The 17732-nt window shown below is 41.3% G+C and overlaps 1 protein-coding gene across 2 annotated transcripts in view; it reads right to left on the bottom strand.

Moving 5' to 3' along the window:
• Window positions 1-17732, bottom strand: part of PCCB (propionyl-CoA carboxylase subunit beta) — a 90881-nt gene that overhangs the window by 37777 nt on the left and 35372 nt on the right. For both annotated transcript variants that reach the window (XM_015132060.3, NM_001265851.1), the window contains 1 exon segment: window positions 9521-9631. In XM_015132060.3, the coding sequence (XP_014987546.1) occupies window positions 9521-9631 (111 nt within the window).

Below are 17732 nucleotides of genomic sequence, written 5' to 3'. Positions count from 1 at the left end.
TTCTAACACAAACATTATCTAACACAAACACTTTCTAATGCAAACATTTTCTTCCCAACACAGTGTTCTATACACACTGTTCTCAAATTTGTTTTTCTAGCTTGAAGATCATTCTATTCCTTATCAGTATAGTAAGATTTGTATCATAATTTAACTTTTCACCAATTGATGGTCATGAAGGTTGTTTCCAAAACTTTAGTATAATAAGCAATTCTGCAATCAATATTACTACAGTGCTCTCTAAACTCACTATTCATGTTCTTTGCCCATTTCTAATACATCGCTGGCTTTTCTATATACTAAAGAAATTAGTCTTTAGTCTATCATATGCATTATATCAGTCTTTTATCTTATGGCTTCTTGGTTTGAAATCTTGCTAGAAAAGTCTAGCTAGAAAGGTCTTCCCCACTTCACACACAGACTTCGAAACAAATGTTTATAGCAGCCTTATTTGAAACTGTTAAAAAAAAAAAAAAAACTAGAAACACAGAATTTCAGGTTTCCAGTCTAGCACATAAGAAGCTGAAAGTTGATACTCCTTCCTTACAAATAAAAAGCTGAACAAGTTGCAGGGGAAAAACCAACAGCTTTTCTTAGATCCATCAGAGAGGTGAGGTCACAGAACAAAGCACTCCAAAACTGGAGACCGACTGGCAAATGTAGAAAATTGAGCCTTGCAGGGCAGAAACCCACAAGCACAAATCTCCCCCAGAGCCAGGGCTGATGTATGAAATCCAGAACTACAACTAACAAATTGCTGGAGGCCCAGCATGGACAAGTCTGAGAGATAAAGACTCCAGGGGCGGCCAGTCATTGGGGCTCCCACACTTTTGTGAGTTTTACCTCTAGGAACTCAACAAGGTTCTCACAGTGATTATCAGAGAAAAACTCCCTTACGCTTCTGACATGCATAGGGGGAAAAAAGAGACCCTTCTGAAATGCACCAGAGCACAATTCTTAACAGGGTCTGCCCTCAGGCGAAACTATATAACCAGAGCCTAACCTGCTGAAGTTTTATCAGAAACTGCTGACCCGAGGGAAGAAAAATACCAAACTCAAGCCAGCTCTGGCCTTCCATGTGGGAGAGGGGAAATGGCCAGCCCCAACGTGCTCTAGCCACCCTGTCCCACCTAAAGACTGCAAAAGACTGAGAGACACATGATATTCATAGTTCAGAGGCATAGGCTCACTAAAAGACTGACACCTACTCATAAGACTACAGAACACTTCCTCTTCCCCAGCTCCTTACCATTACTAAGGGCCTATTTACAATAGTTCATTTTACCTAGTATATCATGTCCAGCTACCAGGAATAAGTCGTAAGACATACTAAAAGACAAAAAACGAAGTTTGAAGAGACAGAATAAGCATTAGAACCGGAATCAGACATAGCAGAAATGTTGGAATTATCAGACCAGAAATTTTAAACAACAATTAAGATGTTTGCCAGGTATAATGGCATGTGTCTGTAGTCTCAGGTACTCAGGAGGCTGAGGAGGGAGGATCACTTGAGCCCAGGCCTTCAACACCAGCCTGGCCAAGACAGCAAGACTCCATCTCAAAAAACAAAAATAAACAAAATGCTAAGGGCTCTCATGGATAGAGTAGACAGCAAGCAAGAACAGATGAGCAATGTAAGGTGAGAAATGGAAATTCTAAAAAAATAACTAAAATATGCCAGGGATTGGAAACACTGCAACAGAAATAAAGAATGCATCTGATATGTTTTTTTGGCAGACTGGGCCTGCTTGAGGAAAGAAACTCTGAGCTTGAAGATATCTCAAGAGAAACCACCCAAATTGAAAAGCAAAGAAAAAAATCAGATTTTAAAAAACTGGAGTATCTAAAAACTGTGGGACAACTTACAAACAATGTAACATATACATAATGAGAATGCCAGAAGGAGCAGAAAGAGAAAAAAGAACAGAATATAGGAAGTAATAATGACTGAAAAGTTCCCCAAATTGTCTGACACCAAACCACAGATCCAAGAAGCTCAGAGACCATCAAGCAAGATGAATGCCAAAACAAACAAACAAACAAACTACACAGAGAAAGATAGGCATAGTGGTGCACACCTGTTGTCCCAGCCACTCACGAGCCTAAGGCAGGAAGAACATGTGAGCCCAGAAGTTTGAACCAGCCTGGGAAACAGAGAGAGACCCCACCTCTAAAAAAACAAAAAACAAAAAACTACACTTAGGACATTATTTCCAAACTACAGAAAATCAAAGATAAAGAAAAAATCTTAAAGGCAGCCATAAGAAAAAAACATTTTGCCTATAGAGGACCAAAAATAATAATTACATCCAAGTTTTCTTAGAAACCATGCAAGAAAGAAGAGAGTAGAATGAAATATTTAAAGTGTTGAGGGGAAAGATCCTACCAACCTAGAATTCTGCACTCTGCAAGATTCTTCTTCAAAAGTGAAGGAAAAATAAAGACCTTCTCAAACAAACAAAACTTGAGGTAATCTCTTGCCAGTAGACCTGCCTTGCAAAAAAATGTTCAGCAAAATTCTTTACAGAAAAGGTAAACGATAAAGATCAGAAACTTATACGTACATAAAGAAAGAGGATTCAAGAAGGTAAAATGAAAACTTTTGATTCAAAGTAATAGCAAAAATTCAATTATGTACACATTCAATTATGTACAATTCAATTATGTACACATCGCTTCTCAGCCTTTTGGCTAAGATCAAGGGCAATTATGTACACATATTTTATATATATGATATGAGGGATGGGAGGAAGGAATTAGAATTTTGCTATTATAAGATACTCATACAACCTGGGAAGCAGAAGTTATCTGAAATTGAACTTAAAATAGTTGTAAATTATATTGCAACCTCTAAGGCAACTACTAAAGAATGTAAAAAACAAAAATTTATATATATATACATATAACCTTCTAATACAGGAGAAAAATGGAATCATATAGAATGCTCAATTAAAATCACAAAAGGCAGAAGAGTGAAAGACAAAAATAAGAACAACAAAAAGAAAACAGTAACAAATATGGTAGATATTAATCCAACTATACCAACAATCTCTCTGAATGTCAATGGTCTAAATGTATCAATTAAAAGACAGATAGTCAGACTGGATCAAGAATCTGTCAAGACACAACTATATGGGATGTCTACAAAAAACCCACTTGAAATAGACACATAAAGATTAAAAGTAAATGACTGCAGAAATACATTACATGCTAAGACTAATCAAAAGAAATCAGGAGTAGCTATATTAATTTCAGACAGAAAAGGCTCAGACCAAGGAAAGTTATTATACAGAGGAATTCTGAATAATGATAAAGGGGTCAATTCTCCAAGGAGACAAACAGTCCTTCATGTGTATGCACCTAACAACAGAGCATCAAAATAACATGAGGCAAATACTGATAGCACTGGAAGGAGAAATAGATGAATCCATGATTACAGTTGAAGATTTCAACACTTCTCTATCAAAAGTGGACAGATCCAGCAGGCAGAAACAATAAAGACACAGATGAACTCAGTAACACCAATCAGCTGGGCACAGTGGCTCATGCCTATAATCCCAGCAACTCAAGGGCCCTATGTGAGAGGATTACTTGAGGCCAGGGGTTAAGACCAGCCTATGACAATATGGCAAGATCCTGTCTCTATAAAAATTAAATAAGAATTAGCCTGGCCAACATGGTGAAACCCTGTCTCTGCAAAAATTAAAAAATTGGCCACGCATGGTGGCACACACCTATAGTCCCAGCTACTCAGGAGGCTAAGGTGAGAGGATTGCTTGACCCCAGGAAGTCAAGGATGCAGTGAGCTGAGATCGCACCACTGCTCTTCAGCCTGGGCGACACAGCGAGACTCTGTCTCAAAAACATAAATTAAATAAAAAATTAGCCAGGTGTGTTGGCATGTGCCTGTCATCCCAGCTACACAGGAGGATCACTTGCGCCCAGGAGGTCGAGGCTTTGGTGAGCTATGATCATACCACTGCACTCCAGCCTGGGTGAGTGATACAGAGTGAGACCCTGTCTCTAAAAATTTTTTATAGAAGACCAGGTGTGGTAGCTTATACCTGTAATCCCAGCACTTTGGGAGGGAGGAGGATTGCTTGAGCCCAGCAGTTCAAGACCAGTCTAAGCAACACAGTGAGACCAGTTCTCTACATAAAAAAAAAAAAAAAAAAAATTAAGCAGGCATGGCAGTGTGTACCTGTAGTCCCAGCTACACAGGAGGCTGAGGCAGGAGGATCACTTGAACCTGGGAACTGAAGTAGTTTGCAGTGAGCCGAGATCATGCCACTGCACTCCAGCCTGGGAGGGGGAGACTCCGTCTCAAAAAATAAAAAATAATAATAAAAAACATTTTAAAAAGTAAAATAAATAGAAATCATTTTTAAAATTAAAGAAAAACGGTACCAATAAACTGGATATGATGGACACACTTCCTCTAACAACAGAATGCACTTTCTTCTGAAGCTCCCATGGAACATTCACCAAGAGAGACTACATTCTGAGTCATAAACATACCTTAATTTAGAAGAACAGGAATCATACGAAAAGGCACTCAGCCTTATTAGTTATGGACTAATGCAAATTGAGTCAAAGCAAATTGAGAACACAATAAGAGACTATACCACAAGCATCAAACTGGCACAATTAAAATATGTTAATATAAAGGCTGGCAAGGATGTGAAACAACTGAAATTCTCAAACTGCTGGCTGCAGCCTCTTTAGTAAACAGACGGGCATTATCTAGAGAAGCTGAAGACATATATATCCTATGACCTAAGATTGCCTCTAATGTGAAATGTTCACATCAGCATCAGAAACTCAAATGTGCATGCCAAGATACATGTAGAAAAATGTTTACATCGGCATCATTTGCAATGGCAAAAATCTTGAAATAATTTAAATGTCCGTCAGCAGTGGAATGAATGAATACGTTAAGAAATACTTACTATGGCTGCGCACGGTGGCTCACGTCTGTACTCGCAGCACTTTAGGAGGCTGAGGCAGGCAGATTACTCGAGGCCAAGTATTGGAGACCACCCTGGCCAACATAGCAAAATCCATCTCTACCAAAAATACAAAAAATTAGCCGGATGTGTGGTGGCACATGCCTGTAGTCCCAGCTACTTGGGAGGCTGAGGTGTAAGAATCACATAAACCCAGGAGGCAAAGGTTGCAGTGAGGCGAGATCCATGTCACTGCACTCCAGTCTGGGTGACAGAGCAAGACTCTGTCTCAAAAAAAAAAGAAAAAAAAAAACCATACACACACACACACATACATATATACACACGCACACACACATACATACACACACACTTACTACAGAGCTGTTAAAGTGAATGAACTACATTTTCCAAGAACAACATAGATAAATCTTAAAAACATAATCAGCCGGCCGGGCGCGGTGGCTCAAGCCTGTAATCCCAGCACTTTGGGAGGCCGAGACGGGCGGATCACGAGGTCAGGAGATCGAGACCATCCTGGCTAACACGGTGAAACCCCATCTCTACTAAAAAATACAAAAAACTAGCCGGGCGAGGTGGCGGGCGCCTGTAGTCCCAGCTACTCGGGAGGCTGAGGCAGGAGAATGGTCTAAACCCGGGAGGCGGAGCTTGCAGTGAGCTGAGATCCGGCCACTGCACCCCAGCCTGGGCGACAGAGCAAGACTCTGTCTCAAAAAAAAAAAAAAAAAAAAAAACATAATCAGCCAGAAGCCATGCACAAAAGAAAGCATATTACATGGTTTCACTTAACATAAAGGTCAAAACAGGAAACACTAATCCACATTGTTTAGGGAGGCAATTTTTATTTTCAACTATGAAGCAAAGCAAATAAAAACATTACCAGAAAAGCTGAGACAATAAAGAATTCTATGCAGGATGGAGGCTACAGTGATCCTTAGGAAGGACCATCATGACAGGGCTCTTGAACAGCTCTTAAAGAGCTGACCTGAGTTATAATTAATTTTTTTTTTTTTTTTTTTTTAAAGACAGAGTCTTGCTCTGCCACCCAGGCGCGCTTGGCTCACTGCAACCTCCGCTTCTCAGGTTCAAGCGATTCTCCTGCCTCAGCCTCCCGAGTAGCTGGTACTACAAGCACGTACCACCACACTTGGCTAATTTTTATATTTTTAGCAGAGACAGGGTTTCATCACGTTGACCAGGCTGGTCTCAAACTACTAGCCTCAAGTGATCCACCCACCTCAGCCTCCCAAAGCACTGGGATTAGAGGTGTGAGTCACCCCACCCAGCCTGACCTGCGTATTATTTACACACATTTGCACTTTGTAATAACTGTTAAACTATACATATCTTATGTACTTTCCTGAATATGTATTATATTACAAAATTTAAAATGATTACAAATTTTTAAAATTTGTAAATTTGACTCTCAAAGGAGTCAGTGACAGAAGCAGTCAGGAGGATTCTGTAATAATCAGATGGGAAATGATGTGCTTGAATCAAAGTGGTAGCAGTTTTGGTAGTAAGAAGGAAGTAGTAGTGCTAAGAAGCAATTTGATTATATTGTGGATTATATTCTAAAGTAAAGCCAACAGGACCTTCTGACTAAATTTAGGATGTGATAGCAAAAGATGAGTCCAAATAGTGTCAAAGCTTTTACCTGAGCCACTGGAAGACTAGACTTGCCATTTAAAACGGCAAAGGCTGTAAGAGAGCAATGCAGGAGGAGCTTGGTAGAAATCAAAACCTGTTAAGTTTGAGATACCCATTAAAGTTCAAATGGAAATTCTGGTAGGCTCTTAAACATATAATCCTGGAGAAACAGATTTGAGAGTTGTCAGCATATGGATCAGTATTTAAAGTCATGAGACTGGAGTGATCAGTTAGAGCAAATATTGTGAAGAGGTAAGACAAAGGGTGAGAAATGTTAACTGGATTTAGTGATGCAGCAATCATTGGTATCTCTGACATAAGAAATTGTTATTATCAGTGACTTTGCTTAGAACAATATCCTTTTCGGCCGGGCGCGGTGGCTCAAGCCTGTAATCCCAGCACTTTGGGAGGCCAAGACGGGTGGATCACGAGGTCAGGAGATCGAGACCATCCTGGCTAACACGGTGAAACCCCGTCTCTACTAAAAAAAAATGCAAAAAACTAGCCGGGCGAGGTGGTGGGCGCCTGTAGTCCCAGCTACTCGGGAGGCTGAGGCCGGAGAATGGCATGAACCCGGGAGGTGGAGCTTGCAGTGAGCTGAGATCCAGCCACTGCACTCCAGCCTGGGCGACAGAGCGAGACTCCATCTCAAAAAAAAAAAAAGAACAATATCCTTTTCATCATAATGTCCAAATAGATGTAGATCTATTTATCAATTCTGTAATGTCCCTTGGTCTTTCTGTTCATTTACTTACAAGTTCTTTAGACTGTTTTAGTTATTGTAGTTTTAAATCCTGGCACCTGGTAGGGCTAACTCCTCATTACACTACTTTCATAGAATGTTTATGCTTGCATGTTTCTTCCTCCCATAAGAATGTTATAATTACCTTGTGTAGTCCTTTAAAAGAGACTTAGTATTTTCCACTGCACTCTTATTAAATACACAGAATATTTAAGATGTAGAATGGCGACAGCTTGATAATATTGCTGAGGACAAGAGAGGAAGTCTCACTAATATGCAATTATTAACTAAAGTTTTGTAAGCAGAAAATGAGATTGCTTAGAATAAAACACAGAATTAAAAGAGAAAGCAGTTGGAATGAACTCCAGCATCGAGTCTGAATGGAACCATGTAAAGTGCCAATGGAAACCAGGAAGGTATGGTCAGAGTTGTGAGAAGAAATGCCAGAATATGGTATAATGGAAGCCAAGGGAACGCTGTTGAAAGACTGACGAAGATGAGAGTTAAACTGCATTTACGGTGATGCAAAAGTCACTGAGGACCTTAAAAAAATGATTTAGTGGTCTAGGGGTCAAAGCTAAATTAACATGTGTTGAAGAATGGGATGGCAAGAGAGAAACAGAGCAAGAGCTACAGGAGTATGCCAGCTAGAGGACAGTTTTTGTTTTGATGATAGGAAAGACCTGAGCGTGATTAAGTTTTGATGGGAGGATCCAGTACCAAGGGAGAGACTGAAGATACTAAAGAGAAAGGAGCAAAGGGACAGTACAAGGGTCCTGAAGAGGGGTGGAGAGTTATATTCAGTAATGTGGATGTGTGTAGCAGGAAGAAAGGATGACTTTAGTCAGAGGAATTGATCCCACACCTCCCTTCATAACAGCAGGAAGGAGGAGAGAATGGGGGTAGCACCAGCTAGGTATGTATATATAGATTTAGTAAGCAAAGTTCAGAAAATTCTGTATTGTCCACCAAGTAAGAGAAGTGGTCATCTTACTTCTATTTATTTATTTTTTTTTATTTTTGAGGCAGGATCTTCCTCTGTCACCCAAAGCTAGAGTGCAGTGGCACGATCTTGGCTCACTGCTGCTTCGATATTCTGGACTCGAGTGATCCTCCCACCTCAGCCTCCCAAGTAGCTGGGACCACAGGTATGCACCACCATGCCCAGCTAATTTTTGTATTTTTTTGTAGAGATGGGGTTTCGCTATGTTGGCCAGGCTGGTCTCAAACTCCTGAGCTCAAGTGATCCACCTGCATCAGCCTCCCAAAATGCTGGGATTACAGGCGTGAGCCACTGTGTATGGCCCATCTTAAATTTGATTAATAAAAGTTACTCCTATTGTTGAACACTTACACTGCTTTCAGTATGTCACTAAGAACAGAATAGTTGAGTCAAAGTGGTAAGCACTTTGTGAAACTTCTGAATTCCTACTGCCTAACTTCCCTCGAGAACAAAGGGTTTCCCATTTACATTCCCTCTAGAACTCCTCTCCTCATGTTGGATGGCTATCATTACTTTTTCCCCCCAACCGTTCTGTCTTAGCATCCAATGTTCACTTTTATTAATATTTTAAGGCTGATTTTTTTAAAGCAGGGTTTGAGATTAATGGTAATTACTCTTGTATAAGTTCAAATAGACTTCATTTAAAAATATTTTTAAAATATAAGTCCGTTAAAGTCATGTAATAAAGATATGTACCTCTCAAAATGAAGTGTGAGATCAGATTTATCCATTACCATTGTGGACACAAAGTAATAAAATGACAAGGAGCTGAAGAAATAAAGGTGAAACATCAGAAACAACTTTCCAATAAACGGATTACAGAAAAGCCTTCCATGAGAAACTTCTTGACTAGGACTCAGTAAACAGTTATCTATCTGTTCAGAGGATAGGATTCATCGATTACCTGAAAATCATTTGCAATTCAGATCAACAAGTAAAATCACCCAGCAATGAAGTACATAAGCACCCCCTGCCACTGAACCCCCACGGGCTACAAATTTCATGCCAAAACCCTCTCTCCACTAACACCTTATCATCACTATGCTGAAAGCCAATGAGAATGCAGATAACCTAGATCTGGGTCAGGAATTATTTTTATTGCAGGTAAGGAACTGCACAAATATCAAAGGGCACCAGAAACAGGCCCTTCTTTCTTACCTTTACCATGAACGTGAAGTCTGTTAGGGCTGGGGAGTAGACAGCCCCACCAGCACATGGGCCCATGATCAGAGAAATCTGAGGGATGACTCCGGATGCCGTAACATTCCTCTGCCAAAACAGAAAAGCAAAGGCATCGGGTTACAGAGATGTCTGAGGCATTATCTGCAGAAAGATAAAGACAACAATACGATAACATTTGGCTTTTTTTCCACAGAAATTCTATACAGGAGGCAACAGACCTAATCAGTAAAGTTCTTTAAGAATTAGATGTGCATTTTCTCCCCATAACTGCTGGGATGGTCAGCATATTACTTTCTGAGGCAAATATTTTCTCTCCCCTCCCCTCCTGCGCAGCAGGTTCCCTAAAACCTTCACTAAGGGCATGAGGTACAGAGTGTGTCCCATCACCCACACCACCGCTCCAAACACAAAGCCCCCTGTCTGTGTAAAGCTGCCTGAAAGAAGAATGAAAACCTCATGCAGAGTTTGGAAAGCCAACACTTATCCTGTCACCCTGACCTCTATTTTGAGTCCCTCCACACCCTCCACAGAAGGCACACAGTAGTCACTTGGCAAGGGTACAAGGCAGGTGCTTCTTGACATTGAGTACCCAATGTCTACTCTGCCCATCCCCAGACAAGGCATGCAGCAGAGAAGGAGGTAGGAGGAGCCAGAAAGCCTCCATAAGGACATTGTGTTGTGAAGGACTAAGCCTCAGTCCACCTCCTAGGAAAGACAGGATGTGGTGGCTCAAAGACCCAGGCAAGATGATAAAGGCCCAATTACTCTTTTGCCTTACTTCCAACCCCTTTCCTTCTCCTAAGTCCCATCAGTTTAGGAAAAGTAGGTGCGCTTTTCAGCCTGCCTTGGCTCTAAGCCCAATCTCTACACAGCTAAGGACAGTGCAAAATGTAATCTGTACTTTCTGCAAAAATACCAAGGTAGTTGGGGAGACTTCCAGCTGTGGCAGAGTGAAGAGTTCAGAAAATTCTCTCCCCAAAAACAACTGGACAACATTGTCAAAAACGAGTATTTCAGGGTTCTAAAAATGAGCCAAATGTAACAAACTGATAAGTGTTTATTCATTAAAAACTGCTAAAGATAAGAACAGTGAGAGCCTGTGGCATTCTCTTTTTTTTTTTTTTTTTTTTTTTTTTGAGACGGTGTCTCTCTCTGTCCCCCAGGCTGGAGAGCAGTGGCGCCATCTCGGCTCACTGCAAGCTCCGCCTCCCAGATTCACACCATTCTCCTGCCTCAGCCTCCCGAGTAGCTGGGACTACAGGTGCCCGCCACCACACCCGGCTAATTATTTTGTATTTTTTAGTAGAGACGGGGTTTCACCGTGTTAGCCAGGATGGTCTCGATCTCCTGACCTCGTGAACTGCCCGTCTCGGCCTCCCAAAGTGCTGGGATTACAGGCGTGAACCACTGCGCCCAGCCCACCTGTGGCATTCTTAACCAAGGCTGCCATCATTGCCCATACCAGCTCAAAATGTCCTACTAGATGAAAGAAAATAACACCAGACTGTAATTCAAATCCACAAGAACCAATTAAGAATGCTGAAAATGATAAATATGTGATTATAATACTGCATAAGTATAGTTCTCTTTTCTTAGTACTTTGAAAGACAAGACTGTATAAAGCAATAATTAACACTGTTTTGAGTATTATATAACAATAAAAGCACAAATGAAGGGGGCAAAAATGGAGCTACATTGGAGCAAAGCTCCTATGTTTTACCAGAATTAAGTCAGTATTAATTTGAAGCAGATTGTGATAAATTAAGATATATAGTAACCCTTAAAGCAACTACAAAAAATAACTCAAAAAATACAGCTAAAAAACACCAGAAATTAAAATAGTACACTAAAAAAATATGCTTACCATAAAAGAGCTGAGTGACATCATAGAAGAGAGAATAGGAAGCTCCAGGAATCCAAGATCAAAACAACTATTCAACTGATAGAAACTGTCCAAAGCAACTATTTTTGAACTCTGGAGTCCAGTCAAACACTTCAGGGCCCAGAGGAGAGTTTGATAAAGCAGCAAGTAAATTTCAGTAAATTTCACATTTATTAATAACATGGCTGCTATAATCCCCCAGCCAACAGACCATGGCAGGTAGCCACGAAGATGTTCCTAGTGTAGCCAGCTGGTGCCAGATTGGGAAATGAGAACCTTTGCATCTTGGTTTTTCAATCTTGAAAAATCAAGGTTGTGTGTTCTGATTGCTGACCACTGCTTTTGATGGCTGAGGGGCCAAGCATAGAGGCTGGCATCGTTTCAACCCTGATGGGCTCAAGCAGCTTCTCAACCACAAGGGATTTAAAAAAGTAGTTTGGTCCACACCCCTCCACCCTTCTGGGAGACAGACATTTAAGGAAATTATTGTGAGATTGCTGGTTAAACACAGGGACAAGAGAACTAAAATTTCAATGACCATATTCAATAAGGAACATACTCTTTGCAAAAACAGCTTGGGAAAGTTCAAGCACATGGATCCAAGAGTTGACAAGCAAAAATCAGCTATTCCTGAAGAGTGGGAGAACTAGACTTCCAAACTTCCAAACATAATATTCAGAATTTCCCATCCTCAACAAAAAACTACTAATCATACAAAGAAATGAGTATGGCCCATTCACAAGAAAAAAATAATTTAACAAAAACCGTCTCTGAAGAAACCCAGATATTGGACTTAATAGTCAAAGATGCTACACAAACTGTCTTAAATATGTTCAATGAGCTGAAGAAAGCTGTGGGGGAAAAATTACAGGAAATTAGGAAATCAATGTCTGAACAAAATGAGAACACCATAAAGAGATAGAAATTATAAAAAGGAACAAAGCAGAAAGCCTGGAGTTGACAAGTACAATAACTGAAATGAAAAATTCATTTCCGGGGTTCAACAGCAGACTTAAGCAAGCAGAAAAAAAAGACCAGGGAACTGGAATACAAAACAATTAAAATTATCCAGTATGAGGAACCAGAAAAAAGAAAAAGACAAATTAATAGAGCCTGAGGGACCTGTGGGAAACCAACAAACACGCCAGTATAGACATTATAGGAATCCCAGAAGAACAGAAAGGGTCAGAGATAAGATTTGAAGAAATAATGACTGAAAACTTGCCACATTTGATGAAAGACATAAATATACATACCCAAGAAGCTCAACAAACTCCAAGCAGTACAAACTCAAAGAGATCCACATGGAGATACATTATAGTCAAACTGTCAAAACACAAACGCAAGAAGAGAAACTTGAAAGCAGCAAGATAGAAGCAACTCATCCCATGCAAGGGATCCTCAGTAAGATTAACCATGGAGGCCGGAAGGTGGTGGGACATATTTAAAGTACTGAAAAGTCAGGTGCACTGGCTCACACCTGTAATCCCAACACTTTGGGAGAATGAGGCAGGAGGACCACTTGAGGCCAAGAGTTTGAGACCAGCCTGGACAACATAGTGGGCCCTGATCTCTACAAAAAAAAAAAAAAAGTTTTTTTAATTGGTCAGGCATAGTGGTGTTTTACTAGCTACTCAGAAGGCCGACGTAGGAAGACTACTTGACCCTACAAGGTCAATGCTGCAATGAGCCATGATCATGCCATTGCACTTTATTCTGCATGACAGAGCAAGACCCTGTGTCTAAAATAAAAACAAAATAAAGTATTGAAAGAAGGCTGGGCATGATGGCTCACACCTGTAATTGCAGCTCTTTGAGAGGTCAAGGGAGGTGAACTGAGTCCAGGAGTTTGAGGCCCACATGAGCAACATGGTGAAACCCTGCCTTTACAAAATACACAAAAATTATTCAGGCATGGTGGTGCATGCCTATGGTCCCAGCTACACAGGAGGCTGAGGAGGGAGAATCACTTGAGCCCAGCAGGCGGAGTTGCTGTACACCAAGATCACACCACTGCATTCCATCCCGGGCAACAGAGCAAAACTCTGTCTCAAAAAGAAAAAAAGAAGTATTGAAACAAAACAACTGGTCAACCAATAACTTTATATCCAGCAAAACTATCCTTCAAGAAAGAAGGGAAAATTAAGACATTTCCAAGTCAACAAAAGCTGAGAGCATTCATTCGCAACAGACATGCCATAGAAGAAATGCTACATGAAGTCAGGAGAAAAAATAAAGAACACTAATAAATCTAACTTCCTAGGTAAACATAAAAAGTAGTGTTGCACTTTGGTTTGTAATGTCTTTTTCCTATGTGATTTAAAAGGTCAATTTACAGCTCCTCTCAGCAGTGGCAGCCCCAGCAGAGGAGTCTGCACAAAAAATAAAATTTACAAAAATAAATAAAAAACAAAAGGCAAATGTATGAAACAATCATAAATCTGTTAATGAGTATACCATGTATAAAGATATAATCTATGACAACATAAAAAAAGATGGAGAGTTACAGAAGCAGTGTGTCTACGTACTACTAAAGCTAACCTGGTATTCTTCCAACTAGTTTAAGATATTAATTATAACCCCCAAGGTAACCACTAAGAAAACAAACTTTAAAATATGATTAAAATGAAAGAAGTGAATCAAAAAGGCAAACAATTTAACTAAATATCACCACCCCAATGCTGTAATGGAGGGACTGAGGCATAAAAAACCAAAACACATACAGCAATAACTAAATGGCAGAAGTAAATCCTTCTTTTTCAGCAATCACACTAAGTATAAGTGGACTAAACTCTTCTATTAAAAGACAGGGATTGACAGATTGGATTTAAAAACCAGAATCTATCTGTATGCTATTTACAGGAGCTTCACTTTATTTTTTTTTTTTAATTTTATTATTTTTTTTGGAGACAGAGTCTTGCTCTGTCGCCCAGGCTGGAGTGCAGTGGCCGGATCTCAGCTCACTGCAAGCTCCGCCTCCCGGGTTTACACCATTCTCCTGCCTCAGCCTCCCAAGTAGCTGGGACTACAGGCGCCCGCCACCTCGCCCGGCTAGTTTTTTTGTATTTTTTAGTAGAGACGGGGTTTCACCGTGTTAGCCAGGATGGTCTCGATCTCCTGACCTCGTGATCCGCCCGTCTCGGCCTCCCAAAGTGCTGGGATTACAGGCTTGAGCCACCGTGCCCGGCCGAGGAGCTTCACTTTAGATATAAAGACACGAAGAGGTAAAGGATGGAAAAAAATATTCCATGCAAAGGGTAACCAAAATAGAGTCTCGGGGGCTATATTACTATCAGACTAAAGAGACTTTAAATCAAAAACTTACTAGAGACAAAGATATTACATATTGATAAAAGGTTCACTACATCTAGAAAATATACCAATTATAAAAATATACACACCTAACAGAGCCCCAAAATCTATGAAGCAACAAGAGCCCCAAAATACACAAAGCAAAAGTTAACAGAATTTATAGGGAGAAATAGGTGCACAATAATAGTTGCAGACTTAACATTTCACTTCTAATAATAGACAGAACAACCAGACAGAAGATCAGTTAGTTAACAGTACACTTGAACAACACTATAAACTAATACATATAAAAGACCTATAAACACTCCGCCCAACAACAGAGTATACACTTCTTGTCAAATGCATATGCAACATTCTCCAGGAGAGACCATACATTAATCCACAAAACAAATCTTAAATTCAAAAGGACTGGGATCATAAAAAAACATCTTTTCTGATCACAATGGAATAAAACTATAATTCAATAGCAATAGAAAACTGAAAAATTCACAAATACGTAAAAATTAATCAAAACACTTCTAAATAAGCAGTAGGCAAAAGAAGAACCTACAAGAGAAGTTAGAAAATATTTTGAAAGGTTTTGGTTTTTCCACCCCCACCAAGATGGCAGATAAGAGGCAGTGTTAGCATGCCTCTCCCACTTGGAAGAACAGAATAGTGTATTGAGATTCACATGGTGACCCTTTTTCCAAGAAGCCACACAGGAACTTAACAGAAAAACTGAAATAATCCACAGACCTTTTGAAGAAGTGGCAGTCTGCAGTCTACACTATAAGACAAGGGAAAAACTGTAAGTCTCCAGAGTGTGAGATGGGGAGAGGCTGCATTCAGATTCCCACTGGGGAACCTGAAAATCCAGGCCACGGGGGAAGGCCTTAACCTTACCCAGGACTGGGATTGATTTAGGGAGCAATAAGAAATAAAAAAGTAGAAACAGTGGCGGAAAGTGCTTTGCAGGCATTCCTAGTCTCCAGTGCAGAGCAAGGTAAGCCATTCTTTATTGTACCTCACAGGGAACCTTGGGGAAGTCAGCCAACAAGCTCAGGCAGCGGTTGCAGGTTGAAAGAATCTCCCAATTTCAAGATATAACACTGAGTGGGGATGAACTCCTTTGTCCAGAACCCATACCTCCCAGGGGTAGGGAGAAGTGCACTGCAGCCACAAGTGCATGAGCCAGTTGCCTGGCCCTGCAGGTGGCCTGGGAGGAGCATGGCCTGAAAGTCACAGCTGCTTTACCACAGGGAAAGTTTATGGCCTGGGGCAGGTTTGAGTTCTGAGCCTAGGCTGCCTGGAACTTAGCCCAGTGCAGCTAGCAGAGCACAGAGGGAGTGAGATCTGCCTTTCTGACTGTGTGGGATCTGGGTGAGGCTTAGTGCCACCTGCTACTCCCCACGCCCTGTGCAAACTCTTCTGTGCAGTAGAGGCAGTTATATTCCTCTTTGGAACACTACCCTAATGACCTGAGAACTGCCCCCCCCTCAGCCCCTATAGGGGCCATGGTTTTCCCCACACATAGAGAGACAGAGTGTAGACCCACCTGACCCAGCCCCCACCTGACTGTACCCCTCTACCCCTGGTTACTTAACACAAAGGACGAAAACTTTTGGCAGCTTTATAGCCCCCGTTGTCACCTGAGAAACCAGAATACCTCCCCTGGGCAACACAAGACAAGCTCAAATCCCACTGCTACTGCTGCAGCTGGTGCTCTTTTGCAAATGCTACCTCCTGGCTGGATGCCAACCAACACAGTCCATTAGGTAGAATAACACTGAACAGAAAGGAGTGCATGACCTAAGCTATCACTAAGGGAGGAGACTACCCCTCATATTGTCTTATGCCTAATTTCTACCTCCAAAGAAAGAAGTAGTAAAAACTAAAAGGCAGAAATGAAATCCACAGGCAGACAGTCCGGTGCCACGCCCTGGGCCTGGTAGTTAAAGATCTACCCCTGACCTAACTGGTTATGTTATCTATAGATTTCAGACACTGTATGGAAAAAGCACTGTGAAAATCCCTGTCCTGCTCTGTTCCGTTCTGATTACTGGTGCATGCAGCCCCCAGTCACACATCCCCTGCTTGCTCAATCAATCACGACCCACTCATACAGACCCTCTTAGAGTTGTGAGCCCTTAAAAGGGACAGGAATTGCTCACTTGGGGAGCTTGGCTCTTGAGACAGGAGTCTTGTTGATGCTCCTGGCCGAATAAACCCCTTCCTTCTTTAACTTGGTGTCTGAGGGGTTTTGTCTGCGGCTCTTCGTGCTACATTTCTTGGTTCCCTGACCAGGAAGTGAGGTGACTGGCGGATGGTCAAGGCAGCTCCTTAGGCAGCTTAAGCCTGCCCTGTGGAACATCCCTGCAGGGTACTCCGGCGCGGATCCTGAGAGCGCTCCCGGCTAGGCATTTGCCCCAGTGGGATGCCTTGCCAGAGCAGTGTATGGCAGGCCCCTGTGGAGGATCAACTCTGGCTGAACAATGGGAAGCAACTGGCGCTTGGAGTCCAGACATCTAAAACTTGGTAAGACTGGTCTTTGGAACTTGTCCACTCCATTTGAGTGGAAGCATGGCCTGATCACCCACGGTGTGCCTTTATCGGCACTTTGATTTTGATTTTGACTTGGTTTGAATTGCTTGACAGGACTGGTCTTGGGAACTTGCCTACTCCATCTGAGTGGAAGCATGGCCTGATCACCCACAACGTGCCTGTACCGGCACTCTAGTTTTTGTTTTTGACTTGACTTGGATTGCTTGATACTTTGGTTTTAGGTTTTGACCTGGCTTGGATTTCTTGATACTCTGATTTTGGTTTTGATTCTGGTTTGGTATTAACCGTAAAAGTGTGTGTGTGCCCTTTTTACCCATTCTTTGTTTTGTGGTGTGCATGTGGTGTGAGCATGGTGTTTTTTTCTCAAAGAAGCATGGGTCAGGCACAAAGTAAGCCCAACCCACCAGGAACTATGTTGAAAAATTTCAAAACAGGATTTAAGGGAGACTA

This window comes from Macaca mulatta, chromosome 2, assembly GCF_049350105.2.
Source record: "Macaca mulatta isolate MMU2019108-1 chromosome 2, T2T-MMU8v2.0, whole genome shotgun sequence".
Classification (NCBI taxonomy): domain Eukaryota; kingdom Metazoa; phylum Chordata; class Mammalia; order Primates; family Cercopithecidae; genus Macaca; species Macaca mulatta.
This window is presented reverse-complemented; position numbering and strand designations above follow the sequence as displayed.